General features: G+C 48.7%; 1 protein-coding gene across 3 annotated transcripts in view; it reads left to right on the top strand.

Annotated features, from left to right (window-relative positions):
• The window catches only part of LOC144598244 (vitellogenin-like), an 89,102-nt gene that overhangs the window by 33,154 nt on the left and 39,277 nt on the right, over nt 1-16,671 (top strand). For all 3 annotated transcript variants that reach the window (XM_078408146.1, XM_078408147.1, XM_078408148.1), the window contains exons 12-19: nt 356-573; nt 2,743-2,840; nt 5,419-5,543; nt 7,699-7,800; nt 8,742-8,861; nt 10,692-10,881; nt 12,672-12,762; nt 15,635-15,820. In XM_078408146.1, the coding sequence (XP_078264272.1) occupies nt 356-573; nt 2,743-2,840; nt 5,419-5,543; nt 7,699-7,800; nt 8,742-8,861; nt 10,692-10,881; nt 12,672-12,762; nt 15,635-15,820 (1,130 nt within the window). The remainder of the gene's footprint in view (nt 1-355; nt 574-2,742; nt 2,841-5,418; nt 5,544-7,698; nt 7,801-8,741; nt 8,862-10,691; nt 10,882-12,671; nt 12,763-15,634; nt 15,821-16,671) is intronic.

A 16,671-nucleotide genomic window follows, 5' to 3' on the forward strand; every position in this document is an offset into this window, starting at 1 on the left:
TGTGTCGGGGAGTGGGGCCTAGTGTGTCGGGGAGCAGGGCCGAGTGTGTCGGGGAGCGGGGCGAGTGTGTCGGGGCCGAGTGTGTCGGGGAGTGGGGCCTAGTGTGTCGGGGAGTGGGGCCGAGTGTGTTCACCTGACAGAGGTTGCATAGCAACCCGCCCCCCGGCCCGGGCGGCCGCCATTGGTGGAGCGGGAGCACGTGGCCGCTGGCTGGGTGAGGTCACGTGGGGCGCGGGGCGGTGACGTCATCCTGTCCCGTATTTGGGAGTTAGAAAGTTGGCAACCCTACTGTAAACTGAACTATGTTTATGAACCCCTGTATCTGCGACTGACCTAGCTGTGGTCTCCAATGCAGGTCCAGAACATCGCCATGCAGTTGGTGATGAACAATAGGAACCGTGCTGAAATACGTATGAGGGCCTTCATTGTGCTGATGGAGACCAAACCATCCCTGGCCTTGGTCACGACAGTGACGGACTCGATGAGCAGAGACACCGACATCCACCTGACCAGTTTTATATATTCCTACATGAAATCACTGGCAGGATCCTCACTGCCAGAGCTCCAGTCACTGTGAGTAAAAGGCGTATCTCCTGTGTCTCAATGGATATTTTTAAGGCAGAGATCGATAGATTCTTGATTAGTTCGGGGTGTCAGGGTTTATAGAACGTACAACATGGGAAATAGGTGCAGGCCCTTCGAGCCAGCACCGCCATTCATTGTGATCATGGCTGATCATCCATCATCAGTAACCCGTGCCTGCCTTCTCCCCATATCCCCTTGATTCCACTAGCCCCTAGACCTCTATCTAACTGTCTTTTAAATTCATCCAGTGAATTGGCCTCCACTGCCCTCTGTGGCAGAGAATTCCACAGATTCACAACTCTCTGGGTGAAAATGATTTTTTCTCATCTCAGTTTTAAATGGCCTCCCCTTTATTCTAAGACTGTGTGGCCCCTGGTTCTGGACTCCCCCAACATTGGGAACATTTTTCCTGCATCTAGCTTGTCCAGTCCTTTTATAATTTTATACGTTCTATAAGTTATGAGGAGAAGGAAGGAGAATGGGGTTAGGAGGGAGAGATAGATCAGCCATCATTGAATGGCGGAGTAGAGTTGAGGGGCTCTTATCACGTGTGAACTGATGAAAACAATCGGACTCCAGTTACACTGGTAAACTCCAGTTTATAACATTAGTATATCTACGTGAGATAGTCTCCACTAAACTGGGCAGCACGGTGGCGCAGCAGTAGAGTTGCTGCCTTACAGCCTCAGAGACCCGGGTTCGATCCTGACCATGGGTGCTGTCTGTACGGAGTTTGTAAGTTCTCCTCGTGACCTGCGTGGGGTTTTCCCGGGAAGCTCCGATTTCCTCCCACACTCCAAAGACGTGCAGGTTTGCAGGCTAATTGGCTTCGGTATAAATGTAACTTATCCCCAGTGTGTGTCGGGTTGTGTTAGTGCACGAGGATCGCTGGTCAGCGCGGACTCGGTGGGCTGAAGGTCTGTTTATGTGCTGTATCTCTGAGATACAGATACAGCACGGAAACAGACCCTTTCGTGTCGGGTCCGCGCCGACCAGCGATCCCCACATATTACCACGATCCTACACACACTAGGGACAACCTTTTGCATTCACCGAGCCAATTAACCTACAAACCTGCACGTCTTTGGAGCGTGGGAGGAGACCGAAGATCTCGGAGAAAGCCCACGCAGGTCACGGGGAGAGCATACAAACTCCGTACAGACGGCACCCGTAGTCGGGATCGAACCCGGGTCTCCGGCGCTGCATTCGCTGTAAGCAACTCTACCGCTGCGCCACCGTGCCTTTCTCCTGCCATTCTCCTGCCTTCTCCCCTTATTAATCAAAACACCCATCGATGCCCTCATTCATCAAGAAAGTCAATCTTCGCTTGAAAAATAACCCATGATGAGGCCCTCACGGCAATGAATTCCACAGATTCACCACCCTCTGACTAAAGAATTTCCTCCTCATCGCACTTTGAAAGGTACATCCTTTAATTCTGAGGCTGTGCCCTCTGGTCCTAGACTCCCCCACTAGTGGAAACATCCTCTCCACATCCACTCTATCCGGGCCTTTCACTATTCGGTAAAGTTTCAATGAGGTCCTCCCCTCCACACAGAGGGTGGATGGTGTATGGAACGAGCTGCCAGAGGAGGTAGTTGAGGCTGGTACAATAACCGCATTGAAAAGACACCTAGTGGACAGTTATGTGGAAAGGAAAGGTTTGGAGAGGTGTGGGCCAAATGTGTAGATGGGGTAGGAAAATAACTGCAGATGCTGGTACAAATCAAAGGTATCATAAAATGCCGGAGTAACTCAGCGGGTCAGGCAGCATCTCTGGAGAGAAGGAATGGGCGACGTTTCGGGGTCGAGACCCTTCTTCAGACTGATGTCGGGGGGGGGGGGGGGGGGGGGGCGGGACAAAGAAAGGATGTAGGTGGAGATAGGAAGACAGTGGGAGAACTGGGAAGTGGGAGGGACAGAGGAACTATCTAAAGTTGGAGAAGTCAATGTTCATACCACTGGGCTGCAAGTCGCCCAAGCGAAATATGAGGTGGTGTTCCTCCAATTTGCGGTGGGCCTCACTATGGCACTGGGGGAGGATGGGGTATCTTGGTCGGCAAGGGCGTGTTGGGTTGAGGGACTGTTGTATGACGACTCTTTGACTCTGTGACTTGCGGCTGAATTAATTACTTCCCAACCCATTCATTTTCCCAGTGCTGCCATTTGCAACATCGCGGTCAAACGGCTGAGCCAAAGGTGTGACAGACTTAGTTACAGGTACAGCAAAGGATTTCACTTTGGACTGTTCAGAGGTAAGTGAGAATCTGTTGCTCCAATCTCATTTCAATAGACAATAGACAATAGGTGCAGGAGGAGGCCATTCGGCCCTTCGAGCCTGTACGCACCGCCATTCAACGTGATCATGACTGATCATTCCCAATCAGTACCCCGTTCCGGCCTTCTCCCCATACCCCCTGACTCCGCTATCCTTAAGAGCTCTATCCAGCTCTCTCTTGAATGCATTCAGAGAACTGGCCTCCACTGCCTTCTGAGGCAGAGAATTCCACAGATTCACAACTCTCTGACTGAAAAAGTTTTTCCTCATCTCCGTTCTAAATGGCCTACCCCTTATTCTTAAACTGTGGCCCCTGGTTTTGGACTCCCCCAACATTGGGAACATGTTTCCTGCCTCTAACGTGTCCAACCCCTTAATAATCTTATACGTTTCGATAAGATCTCCTCTCGTCCTTCTAAATTCCAGTGTATACAAGCCTAGTTGCTCCAGTCTTTCAACATATGACAGTCCCGCCATTCCGGGAATTAACCTAGTAAACCTACGCTGCACGCCTTCAACAGCAAGTATATCCTTCCTCAAATTTGGAGACCAAAACTGCACACAGTACTCCAGGTGCGGTCTCACTAGGGCCCGAGATTTTCTCCGAGATCTTCGGTTTCCTCCCACACTCCAAAGACGTAGGTTAATTGGCTTGGTGTAAATGTAAATTAGCCCTAGTGTGTGTAGGATAGTGTTAATATGCGGGGATCGCTGGTCGGTGCGGACTCAGTGGGCCGAAGGGCCTGTTTCCGCGCTGTATCTCTAAACTAAACTAAACTAGAGCATTTTATCGGGATGCATCACAAGGCTGGTTTGGGACCAGCTCCATCCAAGGCCGCAAGAAATTGCAGCGAATTGTGGACCATCACACAAACCAACACGTGACAGGAAACTAAACTAACTAATTGGCTTGGTAAAAATTATAAAATAAATTGTCCCTAGTGTGTGTGGGATAGTGTTAGTGCACTGGTCGGCACGGACTTGTAAAATACAATCAAGTTAAACTCAGGTGCAATAGATAGAGCAAAGAGGAAGGTACTGCATACATAATATAGTTCTCAGAAGATAGACACAAAAAGCTGGAGTAACTCGGCAGGTCAGGCAGCATCTCGGGAGAGAAGGAATGGGTGACGTTTCGGGTCGAGACCCTTCTTCAGACTCATCCATCAGTCTGAAGAAGGGTCTCGACCCGAAACGTCACCCATTCCTTCTCTCCCGAGATGCTGCCTGACCTGCTGAGTTACTCCAGCATTTTGTGAATAAACACCTTCGATTTGTACCAGCATCTGCAGTTATCTTCTTATACAAGGGATAGGGAAACTAGAAATCCAGAAGGTACATAGAACAAATGGATGAAAGATGTGCAAAAAGGGCCTTGAAGTGCATTAGTTCCGTAGGCAAAGTCCAATATCCGCAATGGGGTACAGGTGAATCGGACAGTACCCTAACTAATGGAAGGGCCGTTCAGAAGCCTGATAACAGAAGGGGTAGAAGCTGTTCCTGAGTCTGGTGGTGCGCGCTTTCAAGCTTCTGTACCTTCTGCCGGACGGGAGCGGGGAGAAGAAGGAATGACCGGGGGTGGGACAAGTCTCTGATGATGTCGGCTGCTTTTCCAAAGGCGGCTCGAAGTGTAGACGGAGTCAATGGTAGCGAGACTGGTCTGTGTGACGGACTGGGAAATGTCCACGACCCTCTGCAATTGCAGGCAATCTTGGGCAGAGCAGTTCCCAGACCAAGCTGTGAGGCAACCCGACAGTATCCTTTCTATGGTGCACACAAGGGCGGCGCGGTGGATCAGCGGTAGAGTCGCTGCCTTACAGCACATGCAGCGCCGGAGACCCGGGTTCGATCCCAACTTCGGGCACCGTCTGTACGGAGTTTGTACATTCTCCCCCGTGACCTGCGTGGGTTTTCTCCAAGATCTTCGGTTTCCTCCCACACTCCAAAGACGCACAGGGTTTGTAGATTAATTTGGCTTGGTAAATGTAAAAATTGTCCCTAGTGGGTGTAGGATAGTGTTAGTGTTTGGGGATCGCTGGTCGGCGCGGACCCGGTGGGCCGAAAGGGCCTGTTTCCGCGCTGTATCTCTAAACTAAACTAAACTAAAGTGGCACCGCAAAATAGGTCTATTGCTAAGATATAAAAGTTCACTTATCTATATACTAAAACTCCCGTTTATTTGTTTGTTTGTTCCTGAACGACGGCCAAAACGGTGCACGATAGCGCGACAGTTTTAGGCCCACCTTACTCACCGTCATCCCTTTGGTGCTAATGGAAGAGGTTTCATTGAAATCGGTGTTATATTTTTAAAGTTATTCACATTTTAAAGTTGAAATCTATCTCCAGGGTAGGGAAGGGGGGGGGGAGGGAGGGAGGGGGATGGAGTGGGGGGAGGGGAGGGGGGAAGGGGGGGAGAGGGGAGGGGGGGAGGAGAGGGTGCTGCACCAATGCAGGAGAGGTTTGGGCCCAACAAGATCCACTTGGTCGAGTAAGAGTTGTAATTGTGACAGTTGTCGATAACGGAAGCATTTGAATGTCGAGCACTATTCCTGCAGATAAGTTTTTGGCTGGAATCGAAGGCAACCTTTATTTAATCAAGAAGTCAGAGGGGGTTCTCCCGACAACAATGATCGCCAACTTCAAGTCCTATGGTCTTGACATCACCAGCAGCGTTTTGGAGGTAATTCTACCACAATGTATCCGTCAGAATAAATGTCACCCGCTTCGTTCTGTCTGACTGCTAAGGTTACAATAGACAATAGGTGCAGGAGGACGCCTTTCGGCCCTTTGAGCCAGCACCACCATTCAATGTGATCATGGCTGATCATTCTCAATCAGTACCCCGTTCCTGCCTTCTCCCCATACCCCAAGACTCCGCTATCCTTAAGAGCTCTATCTAGACTCCGCGATCCTTGAGAGCTCTATCTAGTCTCTATTACTGATGATAACTGGTGATAGTGGGTGGTGAACAGAGAAACACAGAAAATAGGTGCAGGAGGAGGCCATTTGGCCCTACGAGCCAGCACCGCCATTCATTGTGATCATGGCTGATCATCCACAATCAGTAACCCGTACCTGCCTTCTCCCCATATCCCTTGATTCCACTAGCCCCCTAGAGCTCTATCTAACTCTCTTTTAAATTCATCCAGTGAATTGGCCTCCACTGCCTTCTGTGACAGAGAATTCCACAAATTCACAACTCTCTGGGGGGAAAAGTTTCTTCTCATCTCAGTTTTAAATGGTCTCCCTTTTATTCTTAGACTGTGTGGCCCCTGGTTCTGGACTCCCCCACCATTGGGAACATTTATCCTGCATCTAGCTTGTCCAGTCCTTTTATAATTTTATACGTCTCTCTTAGATCCCCTCTCATCCTTCTAAAGTCCAGTGAATACAAGCCCAGTTTTTCCAATATTTCCTCATATCCTCCATCCCGGGGATTAACCTCGTGAACCCACGCTGCTCTGCCTCAATAGCAAGGATGTCCTTCCTTTTGTATATGTACAAGGTGCCGATAAAGTTACAAAGTGTTCAATGTTGTCCCGATGGTCCTTCTTCGTTCCCGGTGGCCAGACATTGCAGCGAATTGTGGACGCAGCCCAGACCATCGCACAAACCAACCTCCCTCCATCGACTCCATCTGCACCTCACGCTGCCTCGGCAAGGCCAGCAGCACAATCAAGGACCAGTCTCACCCCGGCCACTCCCTCTTCTCCCCTCTCCCATCGGGCAAAAGGTGCAGAAGTGTGAAAACGCACACCTCCAGATTCAGGGACAGTTTCTTCCCAGCTGTTATCAGGCAACTGAACCATCCTACCGCAACCAGAGAGCAGTGCTGAACTACTATCTACCTCATTGGAGACCCTCGGACTATCTTTGATCGGACTTTGCTGGCTTTACCTTGCATTAAATCTTTATCATGCACTACCTTTATCATGTACGTACACTGTAAATGGCTCGATTGTAATAATGTATTGTCTTTCTGCTGACTGGTTATAAGGTCGCAAGTGATAGGAGTGGAATTAGGCCATTTGGCCCATCAAGTCTACTCCGCCATTCAATCATGGTTAATCTATATCTCCCCACAACCCCATTTCCTGCCTTCTCCCCATAACATCTGACACCCCGTACTAATCAAGTGTCTATCTACTGTGTCTCCACCTTAAATATATCCACTGACTTGGCCTCCACAGCCTTCTGTGGCTAAGACTTCCACAGATTCACCACCCTCTGACTAAAGACATCTCTCCTTATCTCCTTCCTAAAAGAACATCCTTTAATTCTGAGGCTGTGACCTCTGGTCCTAGACTCTCCCACTGATGGAAACATCCTCTCCACATCCTCTCCATCCAGGCCTGATAGGTGATGGTTCGGGTCTGGACCCTTCTTCAGACTGATTGCTACAGTTCATCCTTGAAATTATTTTGTGTTCCATGCATGAGAAAACTGGGAAGAGGCAACAAACACTTTTCAATGTACCTTGGAACACCTGACCGAACTGCACACATGGAAGGTATTTATTCACAAAATGCTGGAGTAACTCAGCAGGTCAGGCAGCATCTCAGGAGAGAAGGAATGGGTGACATTTTGGGTTGAGACCCTTCTTCAGACTGAAGAAGGGTCTCGACCCGAAACGTCACCCATTCCTTCTCTCCTGAGATGCTGCCTGACCTGCTGAGTTACTCCAGCATTTTGTGTATAAAAACCTTCGATTTGTACCAGCATCTGCAGTTATTTTCTTACACGAACTGCAAGCATGGGTCCCTTTTTGTTCTCTGTCCTTGACCGACCTCGGGCATCCACCCGCAAAATTGATGTTGATATTTGTGTTTCTAAAGGTTGGTATCCAGGCGGAAGGATTACAACAGGCCTTGTCCAAAGGCGGCCAATCTTACGGGAGGGGACTGAGGAACAATGACACTGGACACATTGTTGGAAAGGTAAAGAGGGCGCTTGGTCATTCAACGGATCAACGTACCTCTGCTTCAGGGCGGTCACGGTGGCGCAGCGGTAGAGTAGCAGCCTTACAGCGCTTGCAGCGCCGGAGACCCGGGTTCCATCCCGACTACGGGTGCTGTCTGTACGGAGTTTGTGACCCGCCTGGGTTTTCTCCGAGATCTTCGGTTTCCTCCCGCACTTCAAAGACGTGCAGGTTTGTAGGTTAATTGGCTTGGTAAAGGTACAAAAAAAATGTCCCTAGTGGGTGTAGGATGGTGTTAGTGTATGCGGGGATCGCTGGTCGGCGTGGACCTGGTGGGCCGAAGGGCCTGTTTCCTCGCTGAATCTCTGAACTACTGTCCCATGTACAGACGTACAGTCAAATTCTTTGTTTGCGCGCGGTTCAGCAAAGTGCTGCCCAATCCCCGGTTAGTACAAAATGTTTAGAATGAGTTCACCGACCAGTGCACACGGAGTTGCCACCTTTCCGCCACCGACAAAGTGACAAAAGTTCGCCGAGCCGTCCGATCTTCTGCGCCCCCCCCCCCCCCCCCCACCGCCCAGTCCCCCCGTTGTCCTTGGCGACCATCCCCCTCCCACCTCCCGCTGGCTCTCCCCTTTGTTCCCCTCGCCCACCCGCTGGGCTCCCCTTTGTTCTCTGCGGCTCTCCGCCAAGACCCCCCCTTCGTTCCCAGCGCCCCTCCCCACTGGGTGCCCCCATCATTCTCAGCCCCCCACACCCACAGACTCCCCCCATCATTCTCAGTACCCCAGCTACCGGGTCCTCCCCCTTCGTTCTCAGCGCCCCTCCCCATCGAGTCCCCCTTCGTTCTCCCCCCCCCCCCCCCCGGTGGGTAGCTGTCAGCGGCGTGGGTCTCTCCCTCTCTACTGATGTCCATTCGTCTCATGTTGCTTCCCCCTCTGATCTTTGCTCCCCTTGCAGGTGTCCGACTGGAAGCCGATGCACGCAATTAAAACCATGGCCAGCGCCTACATCAAGTTGTTTGGTCAAGAGATTGCTTTCATCGAACTCAACCAGAATGGCATTCAAGAGGTCATGAAGGTATGTGGATGGGCGGTGTGCATGTCATAGAACACAGAACGTAGAACATAGAACATAGAACACAAAACATAGAACACAGAACGTAGAACATAGAACACAGAACATAGAACATAGAACATAGAACATAGAACACAGAACGTAGAACATAGAACCTAGAACACAAAACACAGAACATAGAACACAGAACACAGAACATAGAACATAGAACACAGAACATAGAACATAGAACATAGAACGTAGAGCATAGAACGTAGAACATAGAACATAGAACACAAACACAGAACATAGAACACAGAACGTAGAACATAGAACATAGAACACAGAATGTAGAACATAGAACACCGAACACAGAACATAGGACATAGAACATAGAACATAGAACATAGAACATAGAACATAGAACATAGAACATAGAACACAGAACGTAGAACACAGAACATAGGGCATAGAACATAGAACACAGAACACAGAACATAGGACATAGAACATAGAACATAGAACATAGAACACAGAACGTAGAACGTAGAACATAGAACACAGAACATAGAACATAGAACATAGAACGTAGAGCATAGAAAATAGAACATAGAACACAGAACGTAGAACATAGAACATAGAACACAGAACGTAGAACATAGAACATAGAACACAGAATGTAGAACATAGAACACAGAACACAGAACATAGGACATAGAACATAGAACATAGAACATAGAACACAGAACGTAGAACACAGAACATAGGACATAGAACATAGAACACAGAACACAGAACATAGGACATAGAACATAGAACATAGAACACAGAACGTAGAACACAGAACATAGGACATAGAACATAGAACATAGAACATAGAACACAGAACGTAGAACATAGAACGTAGAACACAGAACACAGAACACAGAACATAGAACATAAAACACAGAACGTAGAACATAGAACATAGAACATAGAACATAGAACACAGAACACAGAACATAGAACATAGAACACAGAACACAGAACGTAGAACGTAGAACACAGAACATAGAACATAGAACATAGAACACAGAACATAGAACATAGAACATAGAACATAGAACACAGAACACAGAACACAGAACACAGAACACAGAACACAGAACATAGAACACAGAACATAGAACATAGAACATAGAACACAGAACGTAGAACACAGAATGTAGAACACAGAACATAGAACATAGAACACAGAACATAGAACACAGAACGTAGAACACAGAACATAGAACATAGAACATAGAACATAGAACGTAGAACATAGAACATAGAACACAGAACACAGAACGTAGAACACAGAACGTAGAACATAGAACATAGAACACAGAACGTAGAACACAGAACGTAGAACACAGAACATAGAACATAGAACATAGAACACAGAACACAGAACATAGAACATAGAACATAGAACACAGAACGTAGAACATAGAACATGGAAAACATAGAAGGTCTTGATCCAAAACATCACCCATTCCTTCGCTCCAGAGATGTTGCCTGTCCCGCTGTGTTACTCCAGCATTTTGCATCTATCTTCAGTGTAAACCAGCATCTGCAGTTCCTTCCTACGCATGGAAAAAAGATGTTTTCAAGAGAGAGTTAGATTTAGCTCTTTCTAATATATGCTGGAGGAACTCAATGGGTCAGGCAGCGTCTATGGAGGGGAAATGGACAGCTGACGTTTCAGGTTGGAGTCCGAAGGTTCAAGGCAATGGGCAAAGGAATTGGAAATGCCTGTTCCTACACTGTATGACTCTATGGCCCAATGATTCCAGAAGCCGCTCACTGTCGTTCTGTTTCCTTGTTGCAAAGATAATGAACAACCAAGCAAGAAGGGACGGAGTTATCAAGAGATTCATTAACCAGCTCCAGCGGGGAATTTCAACCAAATGGACCAAAGCCTTGTTGGCCTCTGAAGTCCGGCACATGGTGCCAACATCAATCGGCCTGCCCTTGGAACTAGCATTCTATTACACCGTGGTATCAGCTGTCACGGCACAGGGTAAGCATTCGGTAGAAACACGGAACTGCAGGTTTTGTTTTTAGTTTAGAGACACAGCACAGAAACAGGCCCTTCGGCCAACCGGGTCTGCAGTCACCAGCGATCCCTGCACATTAACACTACCCTGCACGCACCAGGGATAGTTTTTCTACGTTTTACACCAAGTCAATTAACCTACACACCTGTACGTCTTTGGAGTGTGGGGGGGAAACCGAAGATCTCGGAGAAAACCCGCGCAGGTCACGGGGAGAACGTACAGACTCCGTACAGACGGTGCCCGTAGTCAGGATCGAACCCGGGTCCCTGGAGCTGGAAGGCAGTAGCTCTACCGCTGCGCCACCATGCCACTCAGGTGTTGGTTTACACCAAAGACACAAAGTGCTGGAGTAACTCAGCGGGTCAGGCAGCATCTGTGGAAAACATGAATACACAATAGACAATAGGTGCAGGAGGAGGCCATTCGGCCCTTCGAGCCTGTACGCACCGCCATTCAATGTGATCATGGCTGATCATTCTCAATCAGTACCCCGTTCCTGCCTTCTCCCCATACCCCCTGACTCCGCTATCCTTAAGAGCTCTATCCAGCTCTCTCTTGAATGCATTCAGAGAATTGGCCTCCACTGCCTTCTGAGGCAGAGAATTCCACAGATTCACAACTCTCTGACTGAAAAAGTTGTTCCTCATCTCCGTTCTAAATGGCCTACCCCTTATTCTTAAACTGTGGCCCCTGGTTCTGGACTCCCCCAACATTGGGAACATGTTTCCTGCCTCTAACGTGTCCAACCCCTTAACAATCTTATATGTTTCGAAAAGATCCCCTCTCATCCTTCTAAATTCCAGTGTATACAAGCCTAGTCGCTCCAGTCTTTCAACATATGACAGTCCCGCCATTCCGGGAATTAACCTGGTAAATCTACGCTGCACGCCCTCAATAGCAAGAATATCCTTCCTCAAATTTGGAGACCAAATCTGAGGAATAGGTCACATTTCGGGTCAGGCTCCTTTCTCAGACTGATTGAAGGTCTGAGGAATAGTCCCGACCCAAAACATCACCTGTCCACATTCTCCAGAGATGCTGCTCTGTACTCCGTTGAGTTACTCCAGCGCTTTGTGTCCATTTTTGATCCTCATGATCGCGATCAGGAAAACCTGTTTAAATTGACTTCTGGAAGCATTAATGGTGCGAGAGTGGAAATGGTTGCAAATGGTCGCGTTCCTCGCCATTAACATGACCAATGATCAGTCATGAAACAACAAACTCCTGGAGTTTGTACGGTCTCCCCGTGACCAGCGTGGGATTTCCCCGAGTGCTCCGGTTTCCTCCCACACGCCAAAGACATACAGTTTGGTAGGTTAATTGATTTGGTGTAATTTTAAATTGTCCCCAGTGTGTGTTGGTTGGTGTTAGTGTGCGGGGATCGCTGATCGGTGGGGACTCGGTGGGCTGAAGGGCCTGTTTCCGCGCTGTATCTCTAAACTAAACTAAACAGCAACAGCCATGTCAAGACCCTTTCTCAGAATCATTGTGTGACCAAGATGACGCCCAGCCCAGGTGACTGTTTGCGTGCCAGCCACAGAAGCAGATCTACAATCACATATTACAATCGCTCCACACTCTTGAAATCTCTATTAATGTATCTGTACACTGTCAATGGCTGGATTGTAATCGTGTATTGTCTTTCCGCTGACTGGATGCCAGGCGACAAAAGCTTTTCACTGTACCTCGGTACACGTGACAATGAGCTAAACTGAACGAAACTAAACTGACCTTTGCCTCATTTTTCCAACAGCCAAAGTGAAGTTCGTTCCAACCCCTTCCAATGTAACGATGTTTCAGTTGCTGAACAGTAACATTGAGATTGAATCTCAGTTTGTTGCAAGGTAATTACTTCACAGGACAGATGGGACGGGTACAACTGACCCATCTGGGCAACAGAGGAGAAGCAGCGATGGGGACAAAAGGAACTGTAGATGCTGGAACCTTGGGTCGACTGGGCTTGTATTCACTGGGCTTTAAAAGGATGAGAGGGGATCTGATAGAAAGATATAACGTTCTTAAGGGATTGGACGCAGGAAAAATGTTTCCGATGTTGGGGGGGGGGGGGGGGGGGGTCCCACAGTTTAAGAATAAGGGGTAGAGGCATTTGGGACTGAGATGAGGAAAAACTGTTGTGAATCTGTGGAATTCTCTGCCACAGAAGGCAGTGGAGGCCAATTCACTGGATGTTTTCAAGAGAGAGTTACGATAGATTTAGATCTTCGGGCTAAAGGAATCGGGGGGATATGGGGAGAAAGCAGGAACGGGGTACTGATTTTGGATGATCAGCCATGATCATATTGAATGGCGGTGCAGGCTCGAAGGGCCGAATGGCCTACTCCTGCACCTATTGTCTATGTTTCTGTGTAGACCACAAAAATGAACTGTACGGCACAAGGACAGACCTTGTGGTATGCAATATTTGCGCCGAACATGATGCCAAGACCAACCCTTATCTGCCTGCATATAATCCATAATCCCTCCATCCCCTGCATATCCATAATTCCTATCCCAAAGTCTCTTATATGACTCTAGATGATGAAGACTCTAGCTAGATGCAGGAAAATGTTCCCAATGTTGGGGGAGTCCGGAACCAGGGGCCACACAGTGTACGAACAAAGGGGAGGCCATTTAAAACTGAGGTGAGAAGCAACTTTTTCACCTTGTGGCCCTTCAACATTTGTACCGAACACGATACCAAGACCAACTCTTATCTGCCTGCACATAATCCCTCCAATCCCTGCATATCCATAATGCCCAATCCTACAGTCTCTTATATGCCTCTGTTATGTCTGCCTCCACCGGCACACCTGGCAATGCGTTCCAGGCACTCATTACCATGACAAGAGATGGATCAGCCATGATTGAATGGCAGAGTAGACTTGATGGGCCGAATGGCCTAATTCAGCTCCATCACTTATGACCCTCTGTGTAAAAGTCATGCCCCACACATCTCCTTTAAACTTTGCACTTCTCACCTTAAAGCTAGGCCTTCTGGTCTTTCATTGAAAGAAAGCACGCAGGTACAGCAGGCAGTGAAGAAAGCCAATGGAATGTTGGCCTTCATAACAAGAGGAGTTGAGTATAGGAGCAAAGAGGTCCTTCTGCAGTTGTGCAGGGCCCGAGTGAGACCGCATCTGGAGTACTGTGTGCAGTTTTGGTCTCCAAATTTGAGGAAGGATATTCTTGCTATTGAGGGCGTGCAGCGTAGGTTTACTAGGTTAATTCCCGGAATGGCGGGACTGTCATATGTTGAAAGACTAGAGTGACTAGGCTTGTATACACTGGAATTTAGAAGGATGAGAGAGGATCTTATCGAAACGTATAAGATTATTAAGGGGTTGGACACGTTAGAGGCAGGAAACATGTTCCCAATGTTGGGGGAGTCCAGAACAAGGGGCCACAGTTTAAGAATAAGGGGTAGACCATTTAGAACTGAGATGAGGAACAACTTTTTCAGTCAGAGAGTTGTGAATCAGTGGAATTCTCTGCCTCAGAAGGCAGTGGAGGCCAATTCTCTGAATGCATTCAAGAGAGAGCTAGATAGAGCTCTTAAGGATAGCGGAGTCAGGGGGTATGGGGAGAAGGCAGGAACGGGGTACTGATTGAGAATGATCAGCCATGATCACATTGAATGGCGGTGCTGGCTCGAAGGGCCGAATGGCCTCCTCCTGCACCTATTGTCTATTGTCTATTGTCATTTTTCCATCTTTGGGGAAAAAGATTTTTGACTGCCTCTGCCTCTCATAATTGTATAAAACATCTATCAAGTCTCCCCTCAAACTCCAGCATCAAGAGAAAATAACCCCAGTGCTGCAGTAGCTCAGCAAGTCAGGCAGCATCACTGGGGGTCTGAAGAAGGGTCTCAACCTGAAACGTCACTCATTTAGTTTCTCCAGAGATGCTGCCTGACCCGCTGAGTTACTCCAGCATTCTGTGTCTATATCTGCAGGACACGGAGCAGAGAAATCGGAGGAACAGCACCTCATATTTCGCTAGGGTAGTTTACACCCCAGCGGTATAAACAATAGACAATAGACAATAGGTGCAGGAGGAGGCCATTCGGCCCTTCGAGCCAGCAACGCCATTCAATGTGATCATGGCTGATCATTCTCAATCAGTACCCCGTTCCTGCCTTCTCCCCATACCCCCTGACTCCGCTATCCTTAAGAGCTCTATCTAGCTCTCTCTTGAATGCATTCAGAGAATTGGCCTCCACTGCCCTCTGAGGCAGAGAATTCCACAGATTCACAACTCTCTGACTGAAAAAGTATTTCCTCATCTCAGTTCTAAATGGCCCTTCCCCTTATTCTTAAACTGTGGCCCCTGGTTCTGAGCATTAACTTCAGACAGCCCTTGATTTCCCTCTCTCTCCATCCCCTCCCCCTTCCCAGCTCTCCCACTAGTCTTACTGTCTCCGACTACATCCTATCTTTGTCCCTCTCCCCTGACATCAGTCTGAAACATAGAAAAGATGGCCATTTGGCCCTTCGAGCCAGCACCTGAGGAAGGGTCTCGACCGAAACGTCACCCATTCCTTCTCTCCCGAGAACCTGCCTGACCCGCTGAGTTACTCCAGCTTTTTGAGTCCACCTTCGATTTAAACCAGCATCCGCAGTTCTTTCCCACACAGCCTAGGAGAAGCGTTGATACTAATCTTGTTTGCGCTGCTTGATGGTAACAGCCAGGGGTTTTCTCTCTCTCTCTCCGCCCCAGTTCTGTGAAAGACGTGATCGGCATCATGGGGATTAACAGCCCTCTGATCCAGGCCGGAGTGGAAGTGCAACTGAAAACCAGCACTGTGGTCCCTCTGAACCTCACGGGCATAGTAAACTACAAGAAGAGGAACGTTAAAATAGAAACACCCCCTCTGCAACAAGAGAGACAACTGCTCTCCATCAGGTAACAACAAAGCAACCCGGTGCACCGTCCCAACAGGCGGGGAAAGTTTACAGAGAGTTCCTCAGGCAGCGGTGTGGGACGTCCTTGGTCAACGTGGGCAAGTTGGGAAAGAGGCCCAGCATCGGTAAACGGGACGCTCTTAGGTGGGCACCTTGCGCAACAGGGGCGAGGTGGGATATGGGCCAAGGGTGGTGAAGTGGGACAAGTTCAGATGAGTCCACATACGCAATTTGTGATTTAGTTTAGCGATACAGCGCGGAAACTGGCCCTTCGGCCCACCGAGTCCACACCAACCAGCAGCCCCCGCACATTAACACTATCCTACACACACTGGGGACAATTTTTTACACGTTCTCATTAACCTACAAACCTGCACGCCTTTGGAGTGTGGGAGGAAACCGAAGATCTCGGACAAAACCCACGCGGGTCACGGGGAGAACGTACAAACTCCGTACAGACAGCGCCCGTGGTCGGGATGGAACGCGGGTCTCCGGCGCTGCAGGCACTGTGAGGCAGCAACTCTACCACTGCGCCACCGTGACCACCTGATTTGTGATATGGGACAAACGTGGGTAAATGGGACAAGCTTAGATGGGGCACCTTGGACAGCATAGGTAAGTTGGGATATGGGACAAACGTGGGTAAATGGGACTAGCAAAGATGGGGTACCTTGGTTGGGGTGGGCAAGTTGGGATACGGGCCAAACGTAGCTAAATGGGACTATCTCAGTTGGGACATCTTGCTTGCTGTGGGCAAGATGTTATATGGGCCAAACACAGGTGAATGGGATTAGCTTAGGTGGCCAGCATCTTGGTCAGCATGGGTGAGACAATAGAAAATAGGTGCAGGAG

This window comes from Rhinoraja longicauda, chromosome 11 (genome assembly GCF_053455715.1).
Source record: "Rhinoraja longicauda isolate Sanriku21f chromosome 11, sRhiLon1.1, whole genome shotgun sequence".
Classification (NCBI taxonomy): Eukaryota; Metazoa; Chordata; class Chondrichthyes; order Rajiformes; family Arhynchobatidae; genus Rhinoraja; species Rhinoraja longicauda.